Source organism: Microcaecilia unicolor, chromosome 3 (genome assembly GCF_901765095.1).
Source record: "Microcaecilia unicolor chromosome 3, aMicUni1.1, whole genome shotgun sequence".
In the NCBI taxonomy this organism is placed as follows: Eukaryota; Metazoa; Chordata; class Amphibia; order Gymnophiona; family Siphonopidae; genus Microcaecilia; species Microcaecilia unicolor.
In genome coordinates, this window is record NC_044033.1 from 295,673,924 (window position 1) to 295,688,773 (window position 14,850).

Below are 14,850 nucleotides of genomic sequence, written 5' to 3' on the forward strand. Positions count from 1 at the left end.
CAAATTGATTCCATTCACAGGAATTCATATTCACCTTCATGCATTCATCCGATATTATCTTTTAAGGTTGAAGTTTTATTTTATGTTCACTCTGTCTCTTGTGAGCTGAGCACAGTTAGTTTCCTCGGCTGGCACGACTACATATTAGAGGTATTTTGATACTGTGTGAAGTTTTACCACAGACGGGTGACATATATAAAACATTCTCCTTGGATAGGATGTGATATGTGAAAATACATTTTGCTTTAATGAAATTGCTAAACTGTAGAGTCAGAGACTTATCAATGAGGGATACATACAGTGCTATTTTTTCCTGAGGTCCGGCTTACTTGCCTGCTCCCTTCTGTTCCTGCTCTGCTGGACGGGGGGGGGGGGGGGGGGGGGGCACCAACCGATAGTCTGCAGGGGGGCACCAGAGACCCTAGGCACGGCCCTGATTAGATGTCCCTGTGATCTCTTGTACATAAGCAAGACCAAACGGATGATAAAGACTAGGATAATAGAACACAGAAGCTGTACAAATAGGAATATCGAGACAGCTCCCCTAGTAACTCACTGGAACACTTTGCACCATGCATTAGGAGACCTACAGTTTTTAGTTTTCAAACAAATAATCCCCAAATGGAGAGGGGGTGACATTGACAGTCTCCTGTTACAAGAAGAACAACGTTTGATCTTTGAATTAGGTACTGGACACCCCAAAGGGCTAAACACAGATCTAGATTTAACAGTATTCCTGTGACCATCTGGTAGAGGAATGAGTTTTATAAGCATGTTCATGCACTGACAGTTTAGCAAATAATGAAAGCAGTAATAGCATAATGTAGTCCCATAAAGCTATGTATATAATGTCAATTGATGTAATGGTCATTCCCCTTTTCCAGCTTTCCCCTTTCCCTTCCTCCTTTCCCCTTCCCTCTCCTCCCCCTCCCCCCCCTCCTCATTGCACAATCTCCATTTGTTTTTTTGGAAACATATCAGAATATTTTTAAATATGATATTTTATTATCATTTTTATCATAAGAATTGTTTTGGAAAATACCATTTTCATTCACATATACTGTTTGCCCTAGTTTTTGGAACTTAACTACACATTCTTAGCAGACTGTTATGATTCATCATTTTCTATTCTTCCCCTTTTTTCATTTTTTTTCCTTTTCTTTTTCTTTTTTAACCTTTTAAGATCTGTATTTCTTGGTCTTGTTACACTTAGTTTAATGATGACGATGAACTTGTATAAGGTGGCAAGCTTTTTAAGCAGGGATCCTTTGATTCAACCTCCATCAGGTTTTAGATTAGTGTGTGTTACGGTGCCTTTGTAAGAGTCATTCTGGATTGTTATTGTTTGACAGTTGCGATTTTCCCGTCAATTTTCGGGACCCATTATATCTTGCACAGGGTCTTAGGCTTCTATAGGAAAAGTGCTAGCAGAGGATTTTTCGGTGCAACCTTTAACAGGTTTGAGATTTTTGTCTTTAACGTTGTTTAAACTAGACCTGTCCCAGTTTGTTAATGGGTGGCATTTGCAATTTTCCCGCCATTCTCAGGGACTTACATTTTTTGAATTGGTTCTTACAGTTGTTTAAATTGGCACTTAAAGTTTTTTTCAGGCCCTTTTCTTATATTTGACATTTATTGACTCAATTTTTTTCTAATTTTTGGTCTGATTTTACAACCATCTTTTATTCCCTTCCCAGGTCTTGTTAGTAAATTCCAATATTCGGACAAGACTTTTCCTAGAGAACCAACAGCACTTTGCCATACAGGTACTCGCTATAAGATGAACCATTTAGGGTGGTTTCCTACATACAAAAGATTGCTTTCCAAATTGGTTTTCTGACAATACATAATATCTAAACATACAATGGGATTCAATTAAAACAGAGACATTAAGTTCATTATGCATGATTTACATTTGTTTTTAATGGCATAAAGATGTGTTTTGCTGTCTAACTTTTAGATTTTATTTTTTAAATTGAAACGAGATCATTGTTTTTGCATGTCGCATACATATGTGTACAATTCTAAAGACTGTTTTTTAGTTTACTTTTTGTCAACATTTTTGCATTTCCTGAAATATCTTGATGCGATACACTTGGTTTTTACCAAGTGTTTATAACATTTTTGAATTGAACATACATGATTTCTGTATGGTCTTTACCAAGTATTCGCATCATTAGGATCAAGCAAACATGTTTTGTGTCTGGTTTTGAATGTTATATCCATGGTTTTATCCACATATTTGTAATATTTTTATTTTCATAAGTTCTTTACTGAATGTAAGAGACGTCTCTGATAACCTACAGTTTTACTGTCTGTTTTTGGACATTTTATTGTGTTTTGTAAAAATATTTTATTATGTTAGTGACATTTATTTGTCATCCTCTCAATGATGCATTCATGATTGTTTATTTGAGTTTGTAATATTATGTATAATTCCTTAAGTTATATATAGACATATAGTTTATGTCTGTTGTTATTATTTGTTATGTTTATTATTATTTTCATTATTATTGTTTTATTTTATTATTTACTCTGAGTTCAGATAATTATATATTATTTTAGGGACTCCTGAGGCAGGCCAGAATTGGCTGAAACACGACTCATGTTGAGTCCAGTTTTTCAGAATAAATTCTTGCTGTGAACTTTTTCTGAGTCCAGTAGAAGTTTTGTTTGGCATCATCTGTCTTGTCGCCTTCGCTGTGTTCTACTCTTGGTTTCTCCATTGTGGAGGTCTGCTTTCTTCTGTGCTTACCATGCACAAAGTAGAGACACCCCCCCTGTTATATCAAAAATATCAAACATATTTAACAACACAAAAAATAGAACTATGTACAATATATTTTAGGGGACGTGGTGTCTCAAGGGAGGTGTTGTCCTCCCCCCTGAATGGCCCTCTGCAGCAGGCTAATGAGCTGCACCAGGAGCAGCATCTGCACCCTGAAGTGCTGCTTGTTAGCCTGCCGCATTGCCACCATCTACAGCTTCATTGCTGACACCTCCTGCAGCAACTGGTCTTGGCTATTCACCAGTTGCTGCAGGAGTCACAGTGCTGGGGCTGCGGCTGGGGATAGGGCGGAGAGGGCGTGTTGGGCCCTCATCCCCCTCAAGGGGAGACATGTCATGCCAGGGGTCTGCCGCTTGGCTTGTTGCTGCTGCCTCATCTTCCTCCTGCTGCTGGCACCCTGTGTATGTAAAAGGATTGTCCTTGAGATCAGCACATTCAACATGGCTTGCATAGTGCAGGAGCTGGCTGGCTGGCATAAGGCAGAAATGGGGAAAGGTGGGGTCAGTGGTGAGCCCTGGGCTAGACACATGGGGTGTGAGATGCATGAGATGACATGACAGGGACCCCTGGAAGCTGGTCTGAAAAAGGAATACACTATAAGATGTGTTGGCAGGGAACACTCATTCCTCAGCAGCATGTTAGCATTTTCAGTTGTGACTATGGTAGGATGACCATTTTTTTATGGGGGGGAGGGGGAGGAGGAGGATCCAGTGTAAAAGTATGCCTATTCAAGTGTCTGCACTTAAGAGACCCTGCCCTGGGGAAGGAGCTGCTCAGCCTAAACCTTGAGCCCTGTGAGTGCCTGCAGTTAGGGGCCTGCTTTTAGGGGGTTTAGTTTAATGGTCCGTCAGTTCAAGTAGTGGATGTAAACGGGTGAAAATGGAAACAATAAAAGAAAAAGGGGTGTATTTTGGGAGGTTTAGATAGGAATTTCCCTCGCTTATCTTTTTATTTAAATTTAGTTAGTCCACAAGGCTCGTTGCCAAAGAAAGTGACTGAGTTCAGGGAGTCAGGGTTTTCCTTTTTTGAGATCTTTTGACTCAGGAAGTAGATACCCTGGAGTTCCTGAGTCAGTGAGCTGACCCCACCAACTGAGGAGGTGTGGATGCGGAGATGACTTGGGTACTCAACAAAAGACAGCAGCGATGGTAGTGAAGAACTGATATACCAGTAACATCATTGTGTGCACACAAATTGATCCCCAAAAGAAAAAAAAATCTCAGATCTGAGTACACTAACTGTCATTACACACTCACTGTAACACACTTAACTGAGGGAAGCCTAGGTGTATGCAAATCTGTGAAAACTTGTAAAAGAAAATTTAGACTTGGGGACAAAGAGTCTAGATCCTGGGAAACAGAGTTAAAGTTACATTAAGGGGAAAGGAGTAGCTGGGCATATTTGTCTGATGCTTATTTCAGAGTAATTGTGAATATTTATCCTTGAAGTATTTATTGTAGAGTGACCAAGTTTTAGTAGCAGAGGTAGTGGAAGGGTGAAGTGAACCAAGTTTGTGATACTGTTTGGGATGTCTTGTGTTATCGCAAGAGTTGGATTGGGGTCTTGGTAATTTTTATTGTAAATTTGAACATCTTATTGCCTTTGTAATTTATTGCAAAGTATTTAACATCATTTATTTGTTGTAATTACCTGCTTCACCACTAGGGGGTTTACACTAAATATAAATTAAACAGAGGGGGTCCACAGGAACAACTCCAGTAAAGTGTTTAACCAATCCACGAGGCACAAAGGAATGAAAGAAAAGGTTTAATCATAACAGCACTGTTTATGATCGGGGTAGTGAACCCTTAGTCCACAATAGAGGAAACTGCGGTAGATGAGTCTCCGGATGACAGGGGAACGAATCCCAAAGGTATAGAGGAACAACCTCGGAGTGGCCCAGGAACAGGACAGCGAGTCAGGAACTGATCAGCATCTCAGGAACAAGGCTGCGACACAGGAATAGGATAGCTTGTCAAGAACAAGGCAGTGTCTCACAGCATCTCTGGAAAAAAGGCAGCGCCTCAGGAACAGGATAGCTAGTCAGGAACAAGGCAGCACCTCACAGCTTCTCTGGAACAAGGCAGCGCCTCAGGGACAGAATAGTTTGTCAGAAACAAGGCAGCATCTCGCAGCATCTCTGAACAAAGCAACGCCTCAGGAACAGGATAGCTAATCAGGAACAAGGCATCGTCTCACAGTGTCTCTGGAACAAGGCAGTGATAGCAGACACAAAGACACAGAAGCTCCAGCTCGGGGTGATTAAATGTCCCGCTGAGGTGACATCAGCCCTGGAGTCGTGCATGTGAATCGCTGGGGCGGCGTGACGTCAGAAGCGCACCCATGCGGACCTTGCAGGTCTCCTGAGATTGTTGAAGAGGGCAAGTCTCCTGGCACATGGTGTCTGCCGACAACAACAGTCCCAGGATCATGATAGGACCATGACAAGCACAAGTCAAGGCAAGGCTGTGTAGAGACTCTTAGAGTTCTGCTCCCATAAGGGTTGTAGAGACCTCTAGTGACTCTACTAGAGAAATGGATGGTGCCATTCATATCCCCATAGCTTCTGAAATAAGGGGCTGGCTCTCCTGCCCAGTGACTGACAGTGGTGGCAGGAGACTCCTCTTGGAGGGATACTGTACTGGTATAAATGCCAAGCCCAGTTTGAATTTCTTTGTCTTTGTTTCCTGCTTTCCTGGCCATTGAACCATGCTTTTAACTCCTAAACCTAACCCTTCAACTGTCCCCTATCCCTGATAGGTCCTGTCTGTCTTAACCCTTATCCCTTACTTGTCCTGTCTGTCTGTCATAATTAGATTGTAAGCTCTATCGAGCAGGGACTGTCTCTCCATGTTCAAGTGTGAAGCGCTGCGTACGTCCGGTAGCGCTATAGAAATGATAAGTAGTAGTAGTAGTAAGTAAGGGTAAGAGGGTTACTGGCTAGCTCAGCCAGTGCACCTGTAGAGTGAAGAAATGAAGAGCAGTACCAGAGCTCATTAAGCTGCTGCATTTGACTCAGAGGTAGTTGGAAAGGGGAACCAGCCTAGCATTATATTCTCCAAGGAGAAGAAGGGGAGAATTACTGGAAGATAAAGTCTGGAGGAACAGGAGGGGACCAGAGGATAGCCCTGAAGATCTACCAAGATAGCTTAGTAACATAGGGGCCCTTTTACTAAAGAACTGCCACCAGCCCAATGCGGGCGTTGGCGGTAGTTTCACCCCCATGTGCCATTTCCAGCTCTAGAGGAAATATTGAAAAAATATTTCCACAGGGGTTTACCACCAGGTTAGCATGAGAGCTCTTACTGCCATCTCAATGGGTGGCAGTAAGTGCTCCCATCTTCGAAATGGCCGTATGCAAAATGTGAACTTACTGCATGGTCATTTTGTCTTTGGCTATTTTCACCCACTGTAGTAAAAGGGACCCTGGCACATGGCAAAAATGGCCTCCACTGCTAGCGCAGGGCCCCCTTTACCACAGAGCTCATGGAAAATTACAGCAAATAAAGACCAGTATGTGTCACTGTTTTTGTCTCTTCCACTCCACCAATCAGGCATTCAACCATCCACTACTACTACTACTATTTAGCATTTCTATAGCGCTACAAGGCGTACGAAGCGCTGCACAAACATAGAAGAAAGACAGTCCCTGCTCAAAGAGCTTACAATCTAATAGACAAAAAATAAAGTAAGCAAATCAAATCAATTAATGTGTACAGGAAGGAGGAGAGGAGGGTAGGTGGAGGCGAGTGGTTACAAGTGGTTACGAGTCAAAAGCAATGTTAAAGAGGTGGGCTTTCAGTCTAGATTTAAAGGTGGCCAAGGATGGGGCAAGATGTAGGGGCTCAGGAACTTTATTCCAGGTGTAGGGTGCAGCGAGACAGAAGGCGCGAAGTCTGGAGTTGGCAGTAGTGGAGAAGGGAACAGATAAGAAGGATTTATCCATGGAGCGGAGTGCACGGGAATGGGTGTAGGGAAGGACGACTGTGGAGAGATACTGGGGAGCAGCAGAGTGAGTACATTTATAGGTTAGTAGAAGTTTGAACAGGATGCGAAAACGGATAGGGAGCCAGTGAAGCGACTTGAGGAGAGGGGGTAGTATGAGTAAAGCGACCCTGGCGGAAGACGAGACGGGCAGCAGAGTTTTGTCAATGAAAAATTATTTCCTGATGTTACTCTTAATTTTACCTCCTTGCAACCTCAATTTCTGTCCTCTAGTTTTACTGTTTCCCCTAATTATATCAGTGTTCCCTCTTGAGAGTGAGCCAACAGACCTGGACTCTGTAACCAGATAAAAACTATAAGCATGATAAAGAACAATTTTTGAACCAATTCCGATTGTATATAGCTTTTTCCCCCTGTTGCCTGCCAACTCCTAGTTTTAAGTAAACCTTTTGGATCAGAACATATGTTCTGGCCTGGACTGAGTTATTATGTGCCAGAGACTTGTGGAGTGAGTGGATTATTAGCCTATTTTATAAAGCCAGAGGCACCTATGTTGCTTTTCTAAAATAGTTATAGAATAGGACTTTCTTGGATTTTTCACATAGGTTCCCTCTTGCAAAACTACTTCCCCAGTGCTCATGTGTGTGATTCCCTGTCATGGAATCTTGTATACAAGCTGGGCTCTGACCGAGCAAAACTGTGTGTGCCAACATCAAACTTTTAATCGTGGCTCAAGATATTACAGGTAACAGCGAAGCTGTTTCATGAATAACAAAATATCCTTGTAATCTAATAACAACCTACTAATAACTGAACAGCAGAATTTTCTAGCACTTTCAATTTGTCTGTTGATTTGTAACATAGGAGTAAGGCTTTGGATAAGTAGGGTTTGAAGTAAAGTAGACAGAAGGTTGAATTTCACATAAGCACATATATATCTCGCTAAAGACATCAAAAAACTTGAGGTGGTTAAGAGGAAGTTGACAAAAATGATATGGAGCTTGTGCCAAAAGACATATTAGAAGAGACTTAAGATGTGAATATGTATATCCTAGAGCAGTGAGTTTCATCTTTTTTTCATCTCACAGCACACTTACAAGGTGCAAAAATTGTCAAGGCACACCACTGGAATCTAACCCATACCTGCCCGTCCCCGCTAAGATCCATTCCATCCCTGCAAGTAATCTCCTTCATCCCCACCCATACCTGTAACCCTCAGAAGTAGTTATTTCATTTAATTATGCCACTAAAATACATTAGAGCACCAATATACCCGCCACTGGGAAACTGAAGCAGGACAGGCTGTTACAGATTCCTACACAGACACCACATACCAGCAGAATCCTTCACCTCATTTGCAGATGTACTCAGATCTGAGATTTGTTTTTCTTTTTGGGATCAATTTGTGTACACACAATGATCTGATGTTACTGGTATATATGTTCTTCACTAGCATCGCTGCTGTCTTTTGTCGGGTACCCAAGTCATCTCCGCATCCACGTCTCCTCGGTTGGCGGGGTCAGCTCACTTACTCAGGAACCCCAGGGTATCTACTATCCTGAGTCAAAAGGACTGAAAAAAGGAAAACCCTGACTCCCTGAACTCGGTGTGTGTGCCCCCTAGACTCGGTCAGTTTCTTTGGCAAAGAGCTTTGTGGACTAACTAAATTTAAATAAAAAGATAAGCGAGGGAAATTCCTATCTAAACCTCCCAAAATAGTTTACCTACGTCAGAGGAGGGCGGGCCCAGGAAGAAAGAAGGGACGTCTGAGGAGGCCTTCTGACTCACCGATCAGCTGTTCTTGCCCGTGCAGCAGAGGTGAGAGGCACTGCATGGGCCGGTAAGGCAAAGGGGGGGGGGGGTCGTTGGACGGGGGAGCGGCAGCCACGACCAAAGGGGGGCGGCGGGGGCGGGGCACGGGACTGGAGCATGGCAGGAGGTGGAGCTAGTGTGGGAGAATACAGGAAGGGAGGAGGGCCGGCCCTGGGCTGCTAAAATTGGAGATTTTTCTTTTGGGGGGGAAGCGGGGAGCAGCGGGGGGGGGGGGGGCAAGGCATCCATACAGGACGCTCATGATGAGTGCCTTTGCCCCCTCCCGAAACACACGTGTTTGTGGGTTTTTTTTTGTTTGTTTTGACAGCTGGGCCTTTGTGGCATGCGCAGAGCAGCCAGCATAACGCTTGGGCTGCTCTGCGCATGCTTTAGGCGCTGATTAACGATGGGTTTAACGATTCTGTGATACATCCTACTTTGCAATACCGATCCCAACATTTCTGGAGTGTTTTTGTAGTGCATGCCTCGTTTTTTTAAAATCGTTAAGCACTTTTACGATTCTTATTTTTTAACGTTTGGTTGATGCATCTGGGCCTGAGTCTTCTACCTTGCCCTGTAAATCAGAGTTCATTGGTTTAATATATGTCATATACTGGATGTCTGGTCTTCTGACTAGGTACATAGTGTTGTAGTAATATACAAGAACAGATGAATATCATACACTTTATTTTTATTAGTTCTTTATAAAAGGAATTGCTGAATAATTGCATGTTTTATCATTATAACTTGTTGACTTTTGTGTTTTTTTTCAATCATTTATCATTATGTCTTAATGTTATTATTTAGTTGTGTTTGAAATAATTTCATAAACTATTTTCTGTGTGCAACATATGCTTTATATATGGAAAATGGCTAATTTAAAATTGTCCACACAAAATTGAACTGTTCCACCAAATTTAGTAAAACTAAAAAAAAAAAAAAATTGTGGAAACCTTTCACATCCCAGTACTGATAATAATAATGTGCGGTGACCAAACAATATTCCTCAAACAGACAATTCTCTGTTGAAAAACAAATTTTGAAATTTTAATTTTTAATTTTAAATTAAAAAAGGAGAAAAAGACACAGCAGTCAAAGCTAAGAGCCACTGGCAGGGCATAACCCACTCAATTTCGTTAAACACCAAGGCTCCTTATGACTCAGACTAATCATTGGCTCAAAACCTCCCAAGTTTATTTGTTTAATTCAATTTTTACTCATTTGCTTCACTTTTCTTCTACTTTTAATTCACCAATACAAATATCTTCTGTGATATCATTGTTTAGTCACTGTTTATACATCATCACACAGTCCGGTCCTGGAGTACCCCTTGCCAGTCAGGCTTTCAGGATATCCACAATGAATATGCATGAAAGAATTTGTATATAATAGAGGCAATGTATGCAAATCAAGTTCATGCATATCCATTATGGATATCCTGAAAACCTGACTGGCAAGGGTACTCCAGGACCAGCTTTGAGAAACACTGTGTTATACAACAGACTCTCAACATACAACATCAGGATGCCTAAACGGAGGTGACCACTTATAGAATTGGAACCTTCCTCTTAGCAGGTATAAATTGTTCCACTAATGGAGTTGGCTCTGGGAGCCTATTTTATTACTCACATGCACACTTATGTTGCCTTTACAAGATAGGTGCATCTTTGAACTTTTTAACAGGCTTTATTGTATATGATAGTATGTTATGCTTTAGGTAACTCACTTGAAAAGGCATGTTATAAATATAACCACCATGCTGTTCTATGTACACTATGGACTGCAGGTGGCTTGGCATCACTACTCTTCCACTGACACACCTTGAAGTCAAGGAAAGTTTAGGAGGAACCATGTACAAAATGGTGATTATTTTGCCAAATAGGAGTTACCCTTCTTAAAGAAGTACCTCTAGTACTGCTGCAAACACTGCCCTGTATTCATTCTCCTACAAGATCCACCAGGCTAGGATTTTTCAGACTCCAGTTTGTGGATCCTGCAACCAGGTCATGTAGTCAGGATATCAACAGCAGGGCCGTGCCTAGGGTCTCTGGTGCCCCCCTGCAGACTATCAGTTGGTGCCCCCCCCCCACCCCCGTGTGGCATCTCCTTTCTCTCTTCTCCCTCTTCTCCCACCCTGCCCCCTTTTTCAGCCCATTACGGAGGAGATCTGATGTGTGCCTGCTTAAGAGCATAAGAAATTCCATACTGGGATAGAACAAAAGTCCACCGAGCCCAGTATCCTGTTTCCAACAGTTGCCAGTCCAGATCACAAGTACCTACAACTACTACTAGATGGAATGGGGAAAGGATAGCAACTAAAAATATGAGAATTCTGGGTATGTTAAAAAGGCAGCACCTGGTACCACAGTTTTACACCATTAACAGCAGTGAAAAGGGCCGAGATATGTTTCAGTTAGACTTGTATTTAAAATATTTTTTTACTTGCTCTATCCAGAATTCTAGGCAGGGTACAAAGAAACATACTTATAACTTACAGGTTATTTTACTTGGGGTCCCTTTTACTAAAGCTGGAGACACCCCAGGTTTTCAGGCACTGAGTATAACCCAGCACCCACATAGCTTCTAAGTACTGGCCTCTGTGGCAATGAATGTTCTCCCCTCCTTTGCAGACCCTGTCTCCCTTGTAACAATACAAGCCCCTCTCCAACATGTCCTGCCCCCCCCCCCCCATCTTCTGGTCTCCCTCCTGGAATTCCCCCAACCATATAAATCCATCTAACAGCATGACCCTACCCCTTCCTGACACCCCGCCCCCACCACCACCACCACCACCACCATCCACACACACACACAATGGGAAACCCCTCACATCCTAGTAGCCCCCCCCCTTTACTTTAATGGTGGATAACTGGTGCAAAATTCAGCACTATAAATTGCTAGATGCTTTAAGTGTGGACTATAGCCATAGAAAAGTGTGACCCAAACCACAATTAGATTAGATCTGAGTGCCAGAGCATTGCGTCTGTCTCTGTGCCATATTCATATGCACTGCTAGACTTCTTCCTACTCAGGCAGCAACTGGAAGCCCAAGCAGAAAGCAAACCTCTAGTTCCTCTTCAAACTTCCATCTTACCTCCAGGTAAGCTATGGAATAAGTGGCTCTCCTCTACTCCACCACGGCAACACTCACCCGATCTTCCTGCGGTCCAATACTCGACGGCGTGCAACAAGAGCTGGCAGTGGGTGGTGCCAAAGTCAGAGACGAACGCTGCGCGTGGGAAGGCAGCAGTGCATGCGCATAGGCGCCAACGCACCAACGCGGTAGTAAGGGTTTTTTAAAAAAAATAAACACTCGACTGGCAGTGCGCGGCCGGCGCGGCGCCCTTGAAGGCTGGCGCCCTCCTGCCATGCTTACCCCGCTTACCGGGTTTGCACGGCCCAGATCAACAGTAAAGATTCCTGAGTTCTGATATTACCAGAAGCAGGTTAATTTGTACTATCCTGAAGAGAGGATTTGGTTGCAGGTCCCCAGAACCAAATCTGGGCAACCCTTACCCTACTTCAGTCTAACAAGGTGTTCTGGTTACTCACTTTCATTTGCCTCTTCCAGTAGTCAAGGTTGGGGATGGCATGCAGAGGTTCAGAGTCACCTGCAGACAGAACACGAAAAAATGAATTTCAAATGGGGAGAAGAAAGACATTTCCACTCCAGTTTCTGAAGCTGATAATTTTACAGGGGTGCAGGGTGGGTTCAGGAGTTACAAAACCTCTTCCTTAGGACAGAAACACCTACCTCATTGTCTCAAGATGATGTGTGTGTGCCAGCAGTAAGGAGAAAGGGACTCTCTAGCTTAAATCTCAGTCATGACCTTTAGCCAATCACTTTAAGCTCAGTTCGCAATCATGTACTGGCACTGATCCTCCTTTTCTGAGGGTCACACAGTAAATTATGGTCAATTTTAAGCTTCTTAGGACAGTGTCTTGATCTGCATGTGATCTCACATTGTGAAGAGCAAAGAAACTACAAGCCCCAGAAGGCAGTGCAGCACCAGAGAGATTCAGAACCAAGGAACTACAAAGCCCAGAAGGCAGGGCAACGTCAGAGAAGCCAGGAGCTAAGAAACTATAAGCCCCAGAAGGCAGTGCAGCACCAGCAGACAGATCAGGTGAAGGGAGAAGAATCTATGCAAGGGAGGGAGGAGCCGGGGTGTGATTGGGAGATGGAATCAGATGGGGGAAGGGAGGAGCCCCTAGACCGGGAGGAAGGGGAGGAGAGAATGGAACTGGAGGAGGAGAAAGGAGGGGAGAATGAGGAGGAAATGGAAGTGCTGGTGGAGGGCTCTTAAAGTGAGTTATGAACTGAACTGGAGAGAGTGAATGAAGCCTTGGTGAATTGACCCGGTGGGTGGATGGCAGGTGGTTTTGTGCTGACAAATGAGGGAGGTGGGTCATTAGGTCTAAGAGTGAGAAAGTGACTTAGACCATATTGCCATTGAATTGAACTGTTTAATTTCATTTCTAAGATGAACTGTGTGTGAAGGCAATGCTAAACTAAACTGTGTTTGAAAGCAGTGCTAAACTGAATTGAGGAGGAAAACATTGCTAACTGAACTGAATTGTGAGCAGTGCTCAGTAACTGTGGGAAAGAGCAGTGCAACTAAGTACTGGATTAGAAGCAGTGCTGGGGGGGAAACCATATTGAAAGCAGGGCCAAAGTGAACTGTGTGGAAAGCAGGCCCACGCTGAACTATATTGCAAGCAGGGCTCCAATGAACTGGGTTTAAAAGTGGAGCTACACTGAGGAGAGAGAAAGGCCTGTGAAGCCTTAAAGCAGAGTAAATGTACTCAGGAGCTAATAAAGCACTTCTGGTGATTTGCCTGTTGTCCGGAGACCCTGATTGCAGACTGTCGACTCGTGAGTGAAGGGCGTGCTTGGTAAAGAAAGGAAGAGACTGAGAAAGAGTGGCGCGGATCTGGCGGCTGAGCGTGACATATTATGGTGGCAGTGGTGGGATCGCAGTGAACCTCCACGGGAAGGAGTAGTGTCCTGGAAGGAGTGGAGTGGGTTCCGGACCAGACCAGTCGAGCAGTCGGAGCGAGGTGCAGGAGTCCTGGAGGTTTCGGAAGCCCGTCGTGTGGGCCAACGCTGACAAAGGCGTATTACTCGCCTACCCAGGTAAAGGGTACCTAGGGAGGAGGCGAGGGAGGATACAGTAATTGGAGAAGCACAGTTTCTGTGCAGTGGAAAAGAGTTTGTGAGATACCGCACTTGGGTGGTTGTTTTTTTTGTCTTTTTGCAGGTGCGGGGAATCCGGTGAAGGATATGGATCCCAAAGAGCTGTTTGCGTTTATGACGCATCAATTTCAGAAACAGCAAGAGATGGCTCATCAGCTGTTGGAGGAGTCGTTGGCGGCTTCCCGGGCACAGCAGCAACCTCTCTTGGACTTATTTCAGGAGTTGCTTCGAGGTGGAGGACGGTTGTCTGACAGGGGGCCGGATGGAAGAGTGGAGCGAGCAGAAGGAGCGGTGGGAGTAGGAGGACTTCCCGGAGTGAACTGGCTGCCGTGGGGTAAGCTGACTGAGTCGGACAATATTGAAGATTACTTAGGGGCATTTGAAAGGGTGGCGGTGGCTGCAGGGTGGCCCCGGGAACAATGGACAATTCGATTAGCCCCTGCGCTGTCTGGTGAGGCCTTGGCCGCCTTTAGGGCTTTGCCTACACTGGAGGTGGCGGACTATACCAAATTGAAAGAAGCTATTCTGGACAGGTATGGAGTGAGCCGCCACACATATAGAAGGCGATTCAGAGAATTACGCTGGGTGGAGAGTGAAACACCCCGGGCGTTGGCTCAAAAGCTTTTGGATTTAGCAGGAAAGTGGTTAGAGCCTGAAAAGAGAACTATGAATCAGGTAATGCAAGAGCTTGTGCTGGAACAATTTTTGGAGGCACTACCTGAAAAGTTTCGGGTGGATTTGATAAAGAAGGGGTGTATGTCACTTGAGGAGGCCATTAAAAGCATGGAATGCTTCCTGGAGGCCCAGCGGTGTGAAGGGGGAGGGGGACGAATGGGGGAGAAAGTGGTAAGAGTAACAGGGGCCAGACCTTCAGTGAATGAGGAGAGAATGTGTTACCGGTGTGGAAGGAAAGGACATCTGAGGAGGGACTGTTTTGCTAAACTAGGGTTCACCTCGTACTCCCAAGGGCCAGTGGTGAAACAATTGAGGCAAGCAGTGGAGATATGTGGGGTCTGGGTCAATGCTCTGCTAGATTCAGGGGCGGATCAGACCATGCTGTCTCGGGCCCTGTGGGAAAGAATAAAGGGAAAGAGAGGAGTATGTAATG

General features: G+C 44.2%; 1 protein-coding gene across 1 annotated transcript in view; it reads right to left on the reverse strand.

The window, feature by feature from the left end:
• Window positions 1–14,850, reverse strand: part of LOC115466732 (sterol O-acyltransferase 2-like) — a 347,349-nt gene that overhangs the window by 292,959 nt on the left and 39,540 nt on the right. Inside the window, exon 2 of the mRNA XM_030198190.1 lies at window positions 12,098–12,156. Coding sequence (XP_030054050.1) covers window positions 12,098–12,156 — 59 coding nt within the window. The remainder of the gene's footprint in view (window positions 1–12,097; window positions 12,157–14,850) is intronic.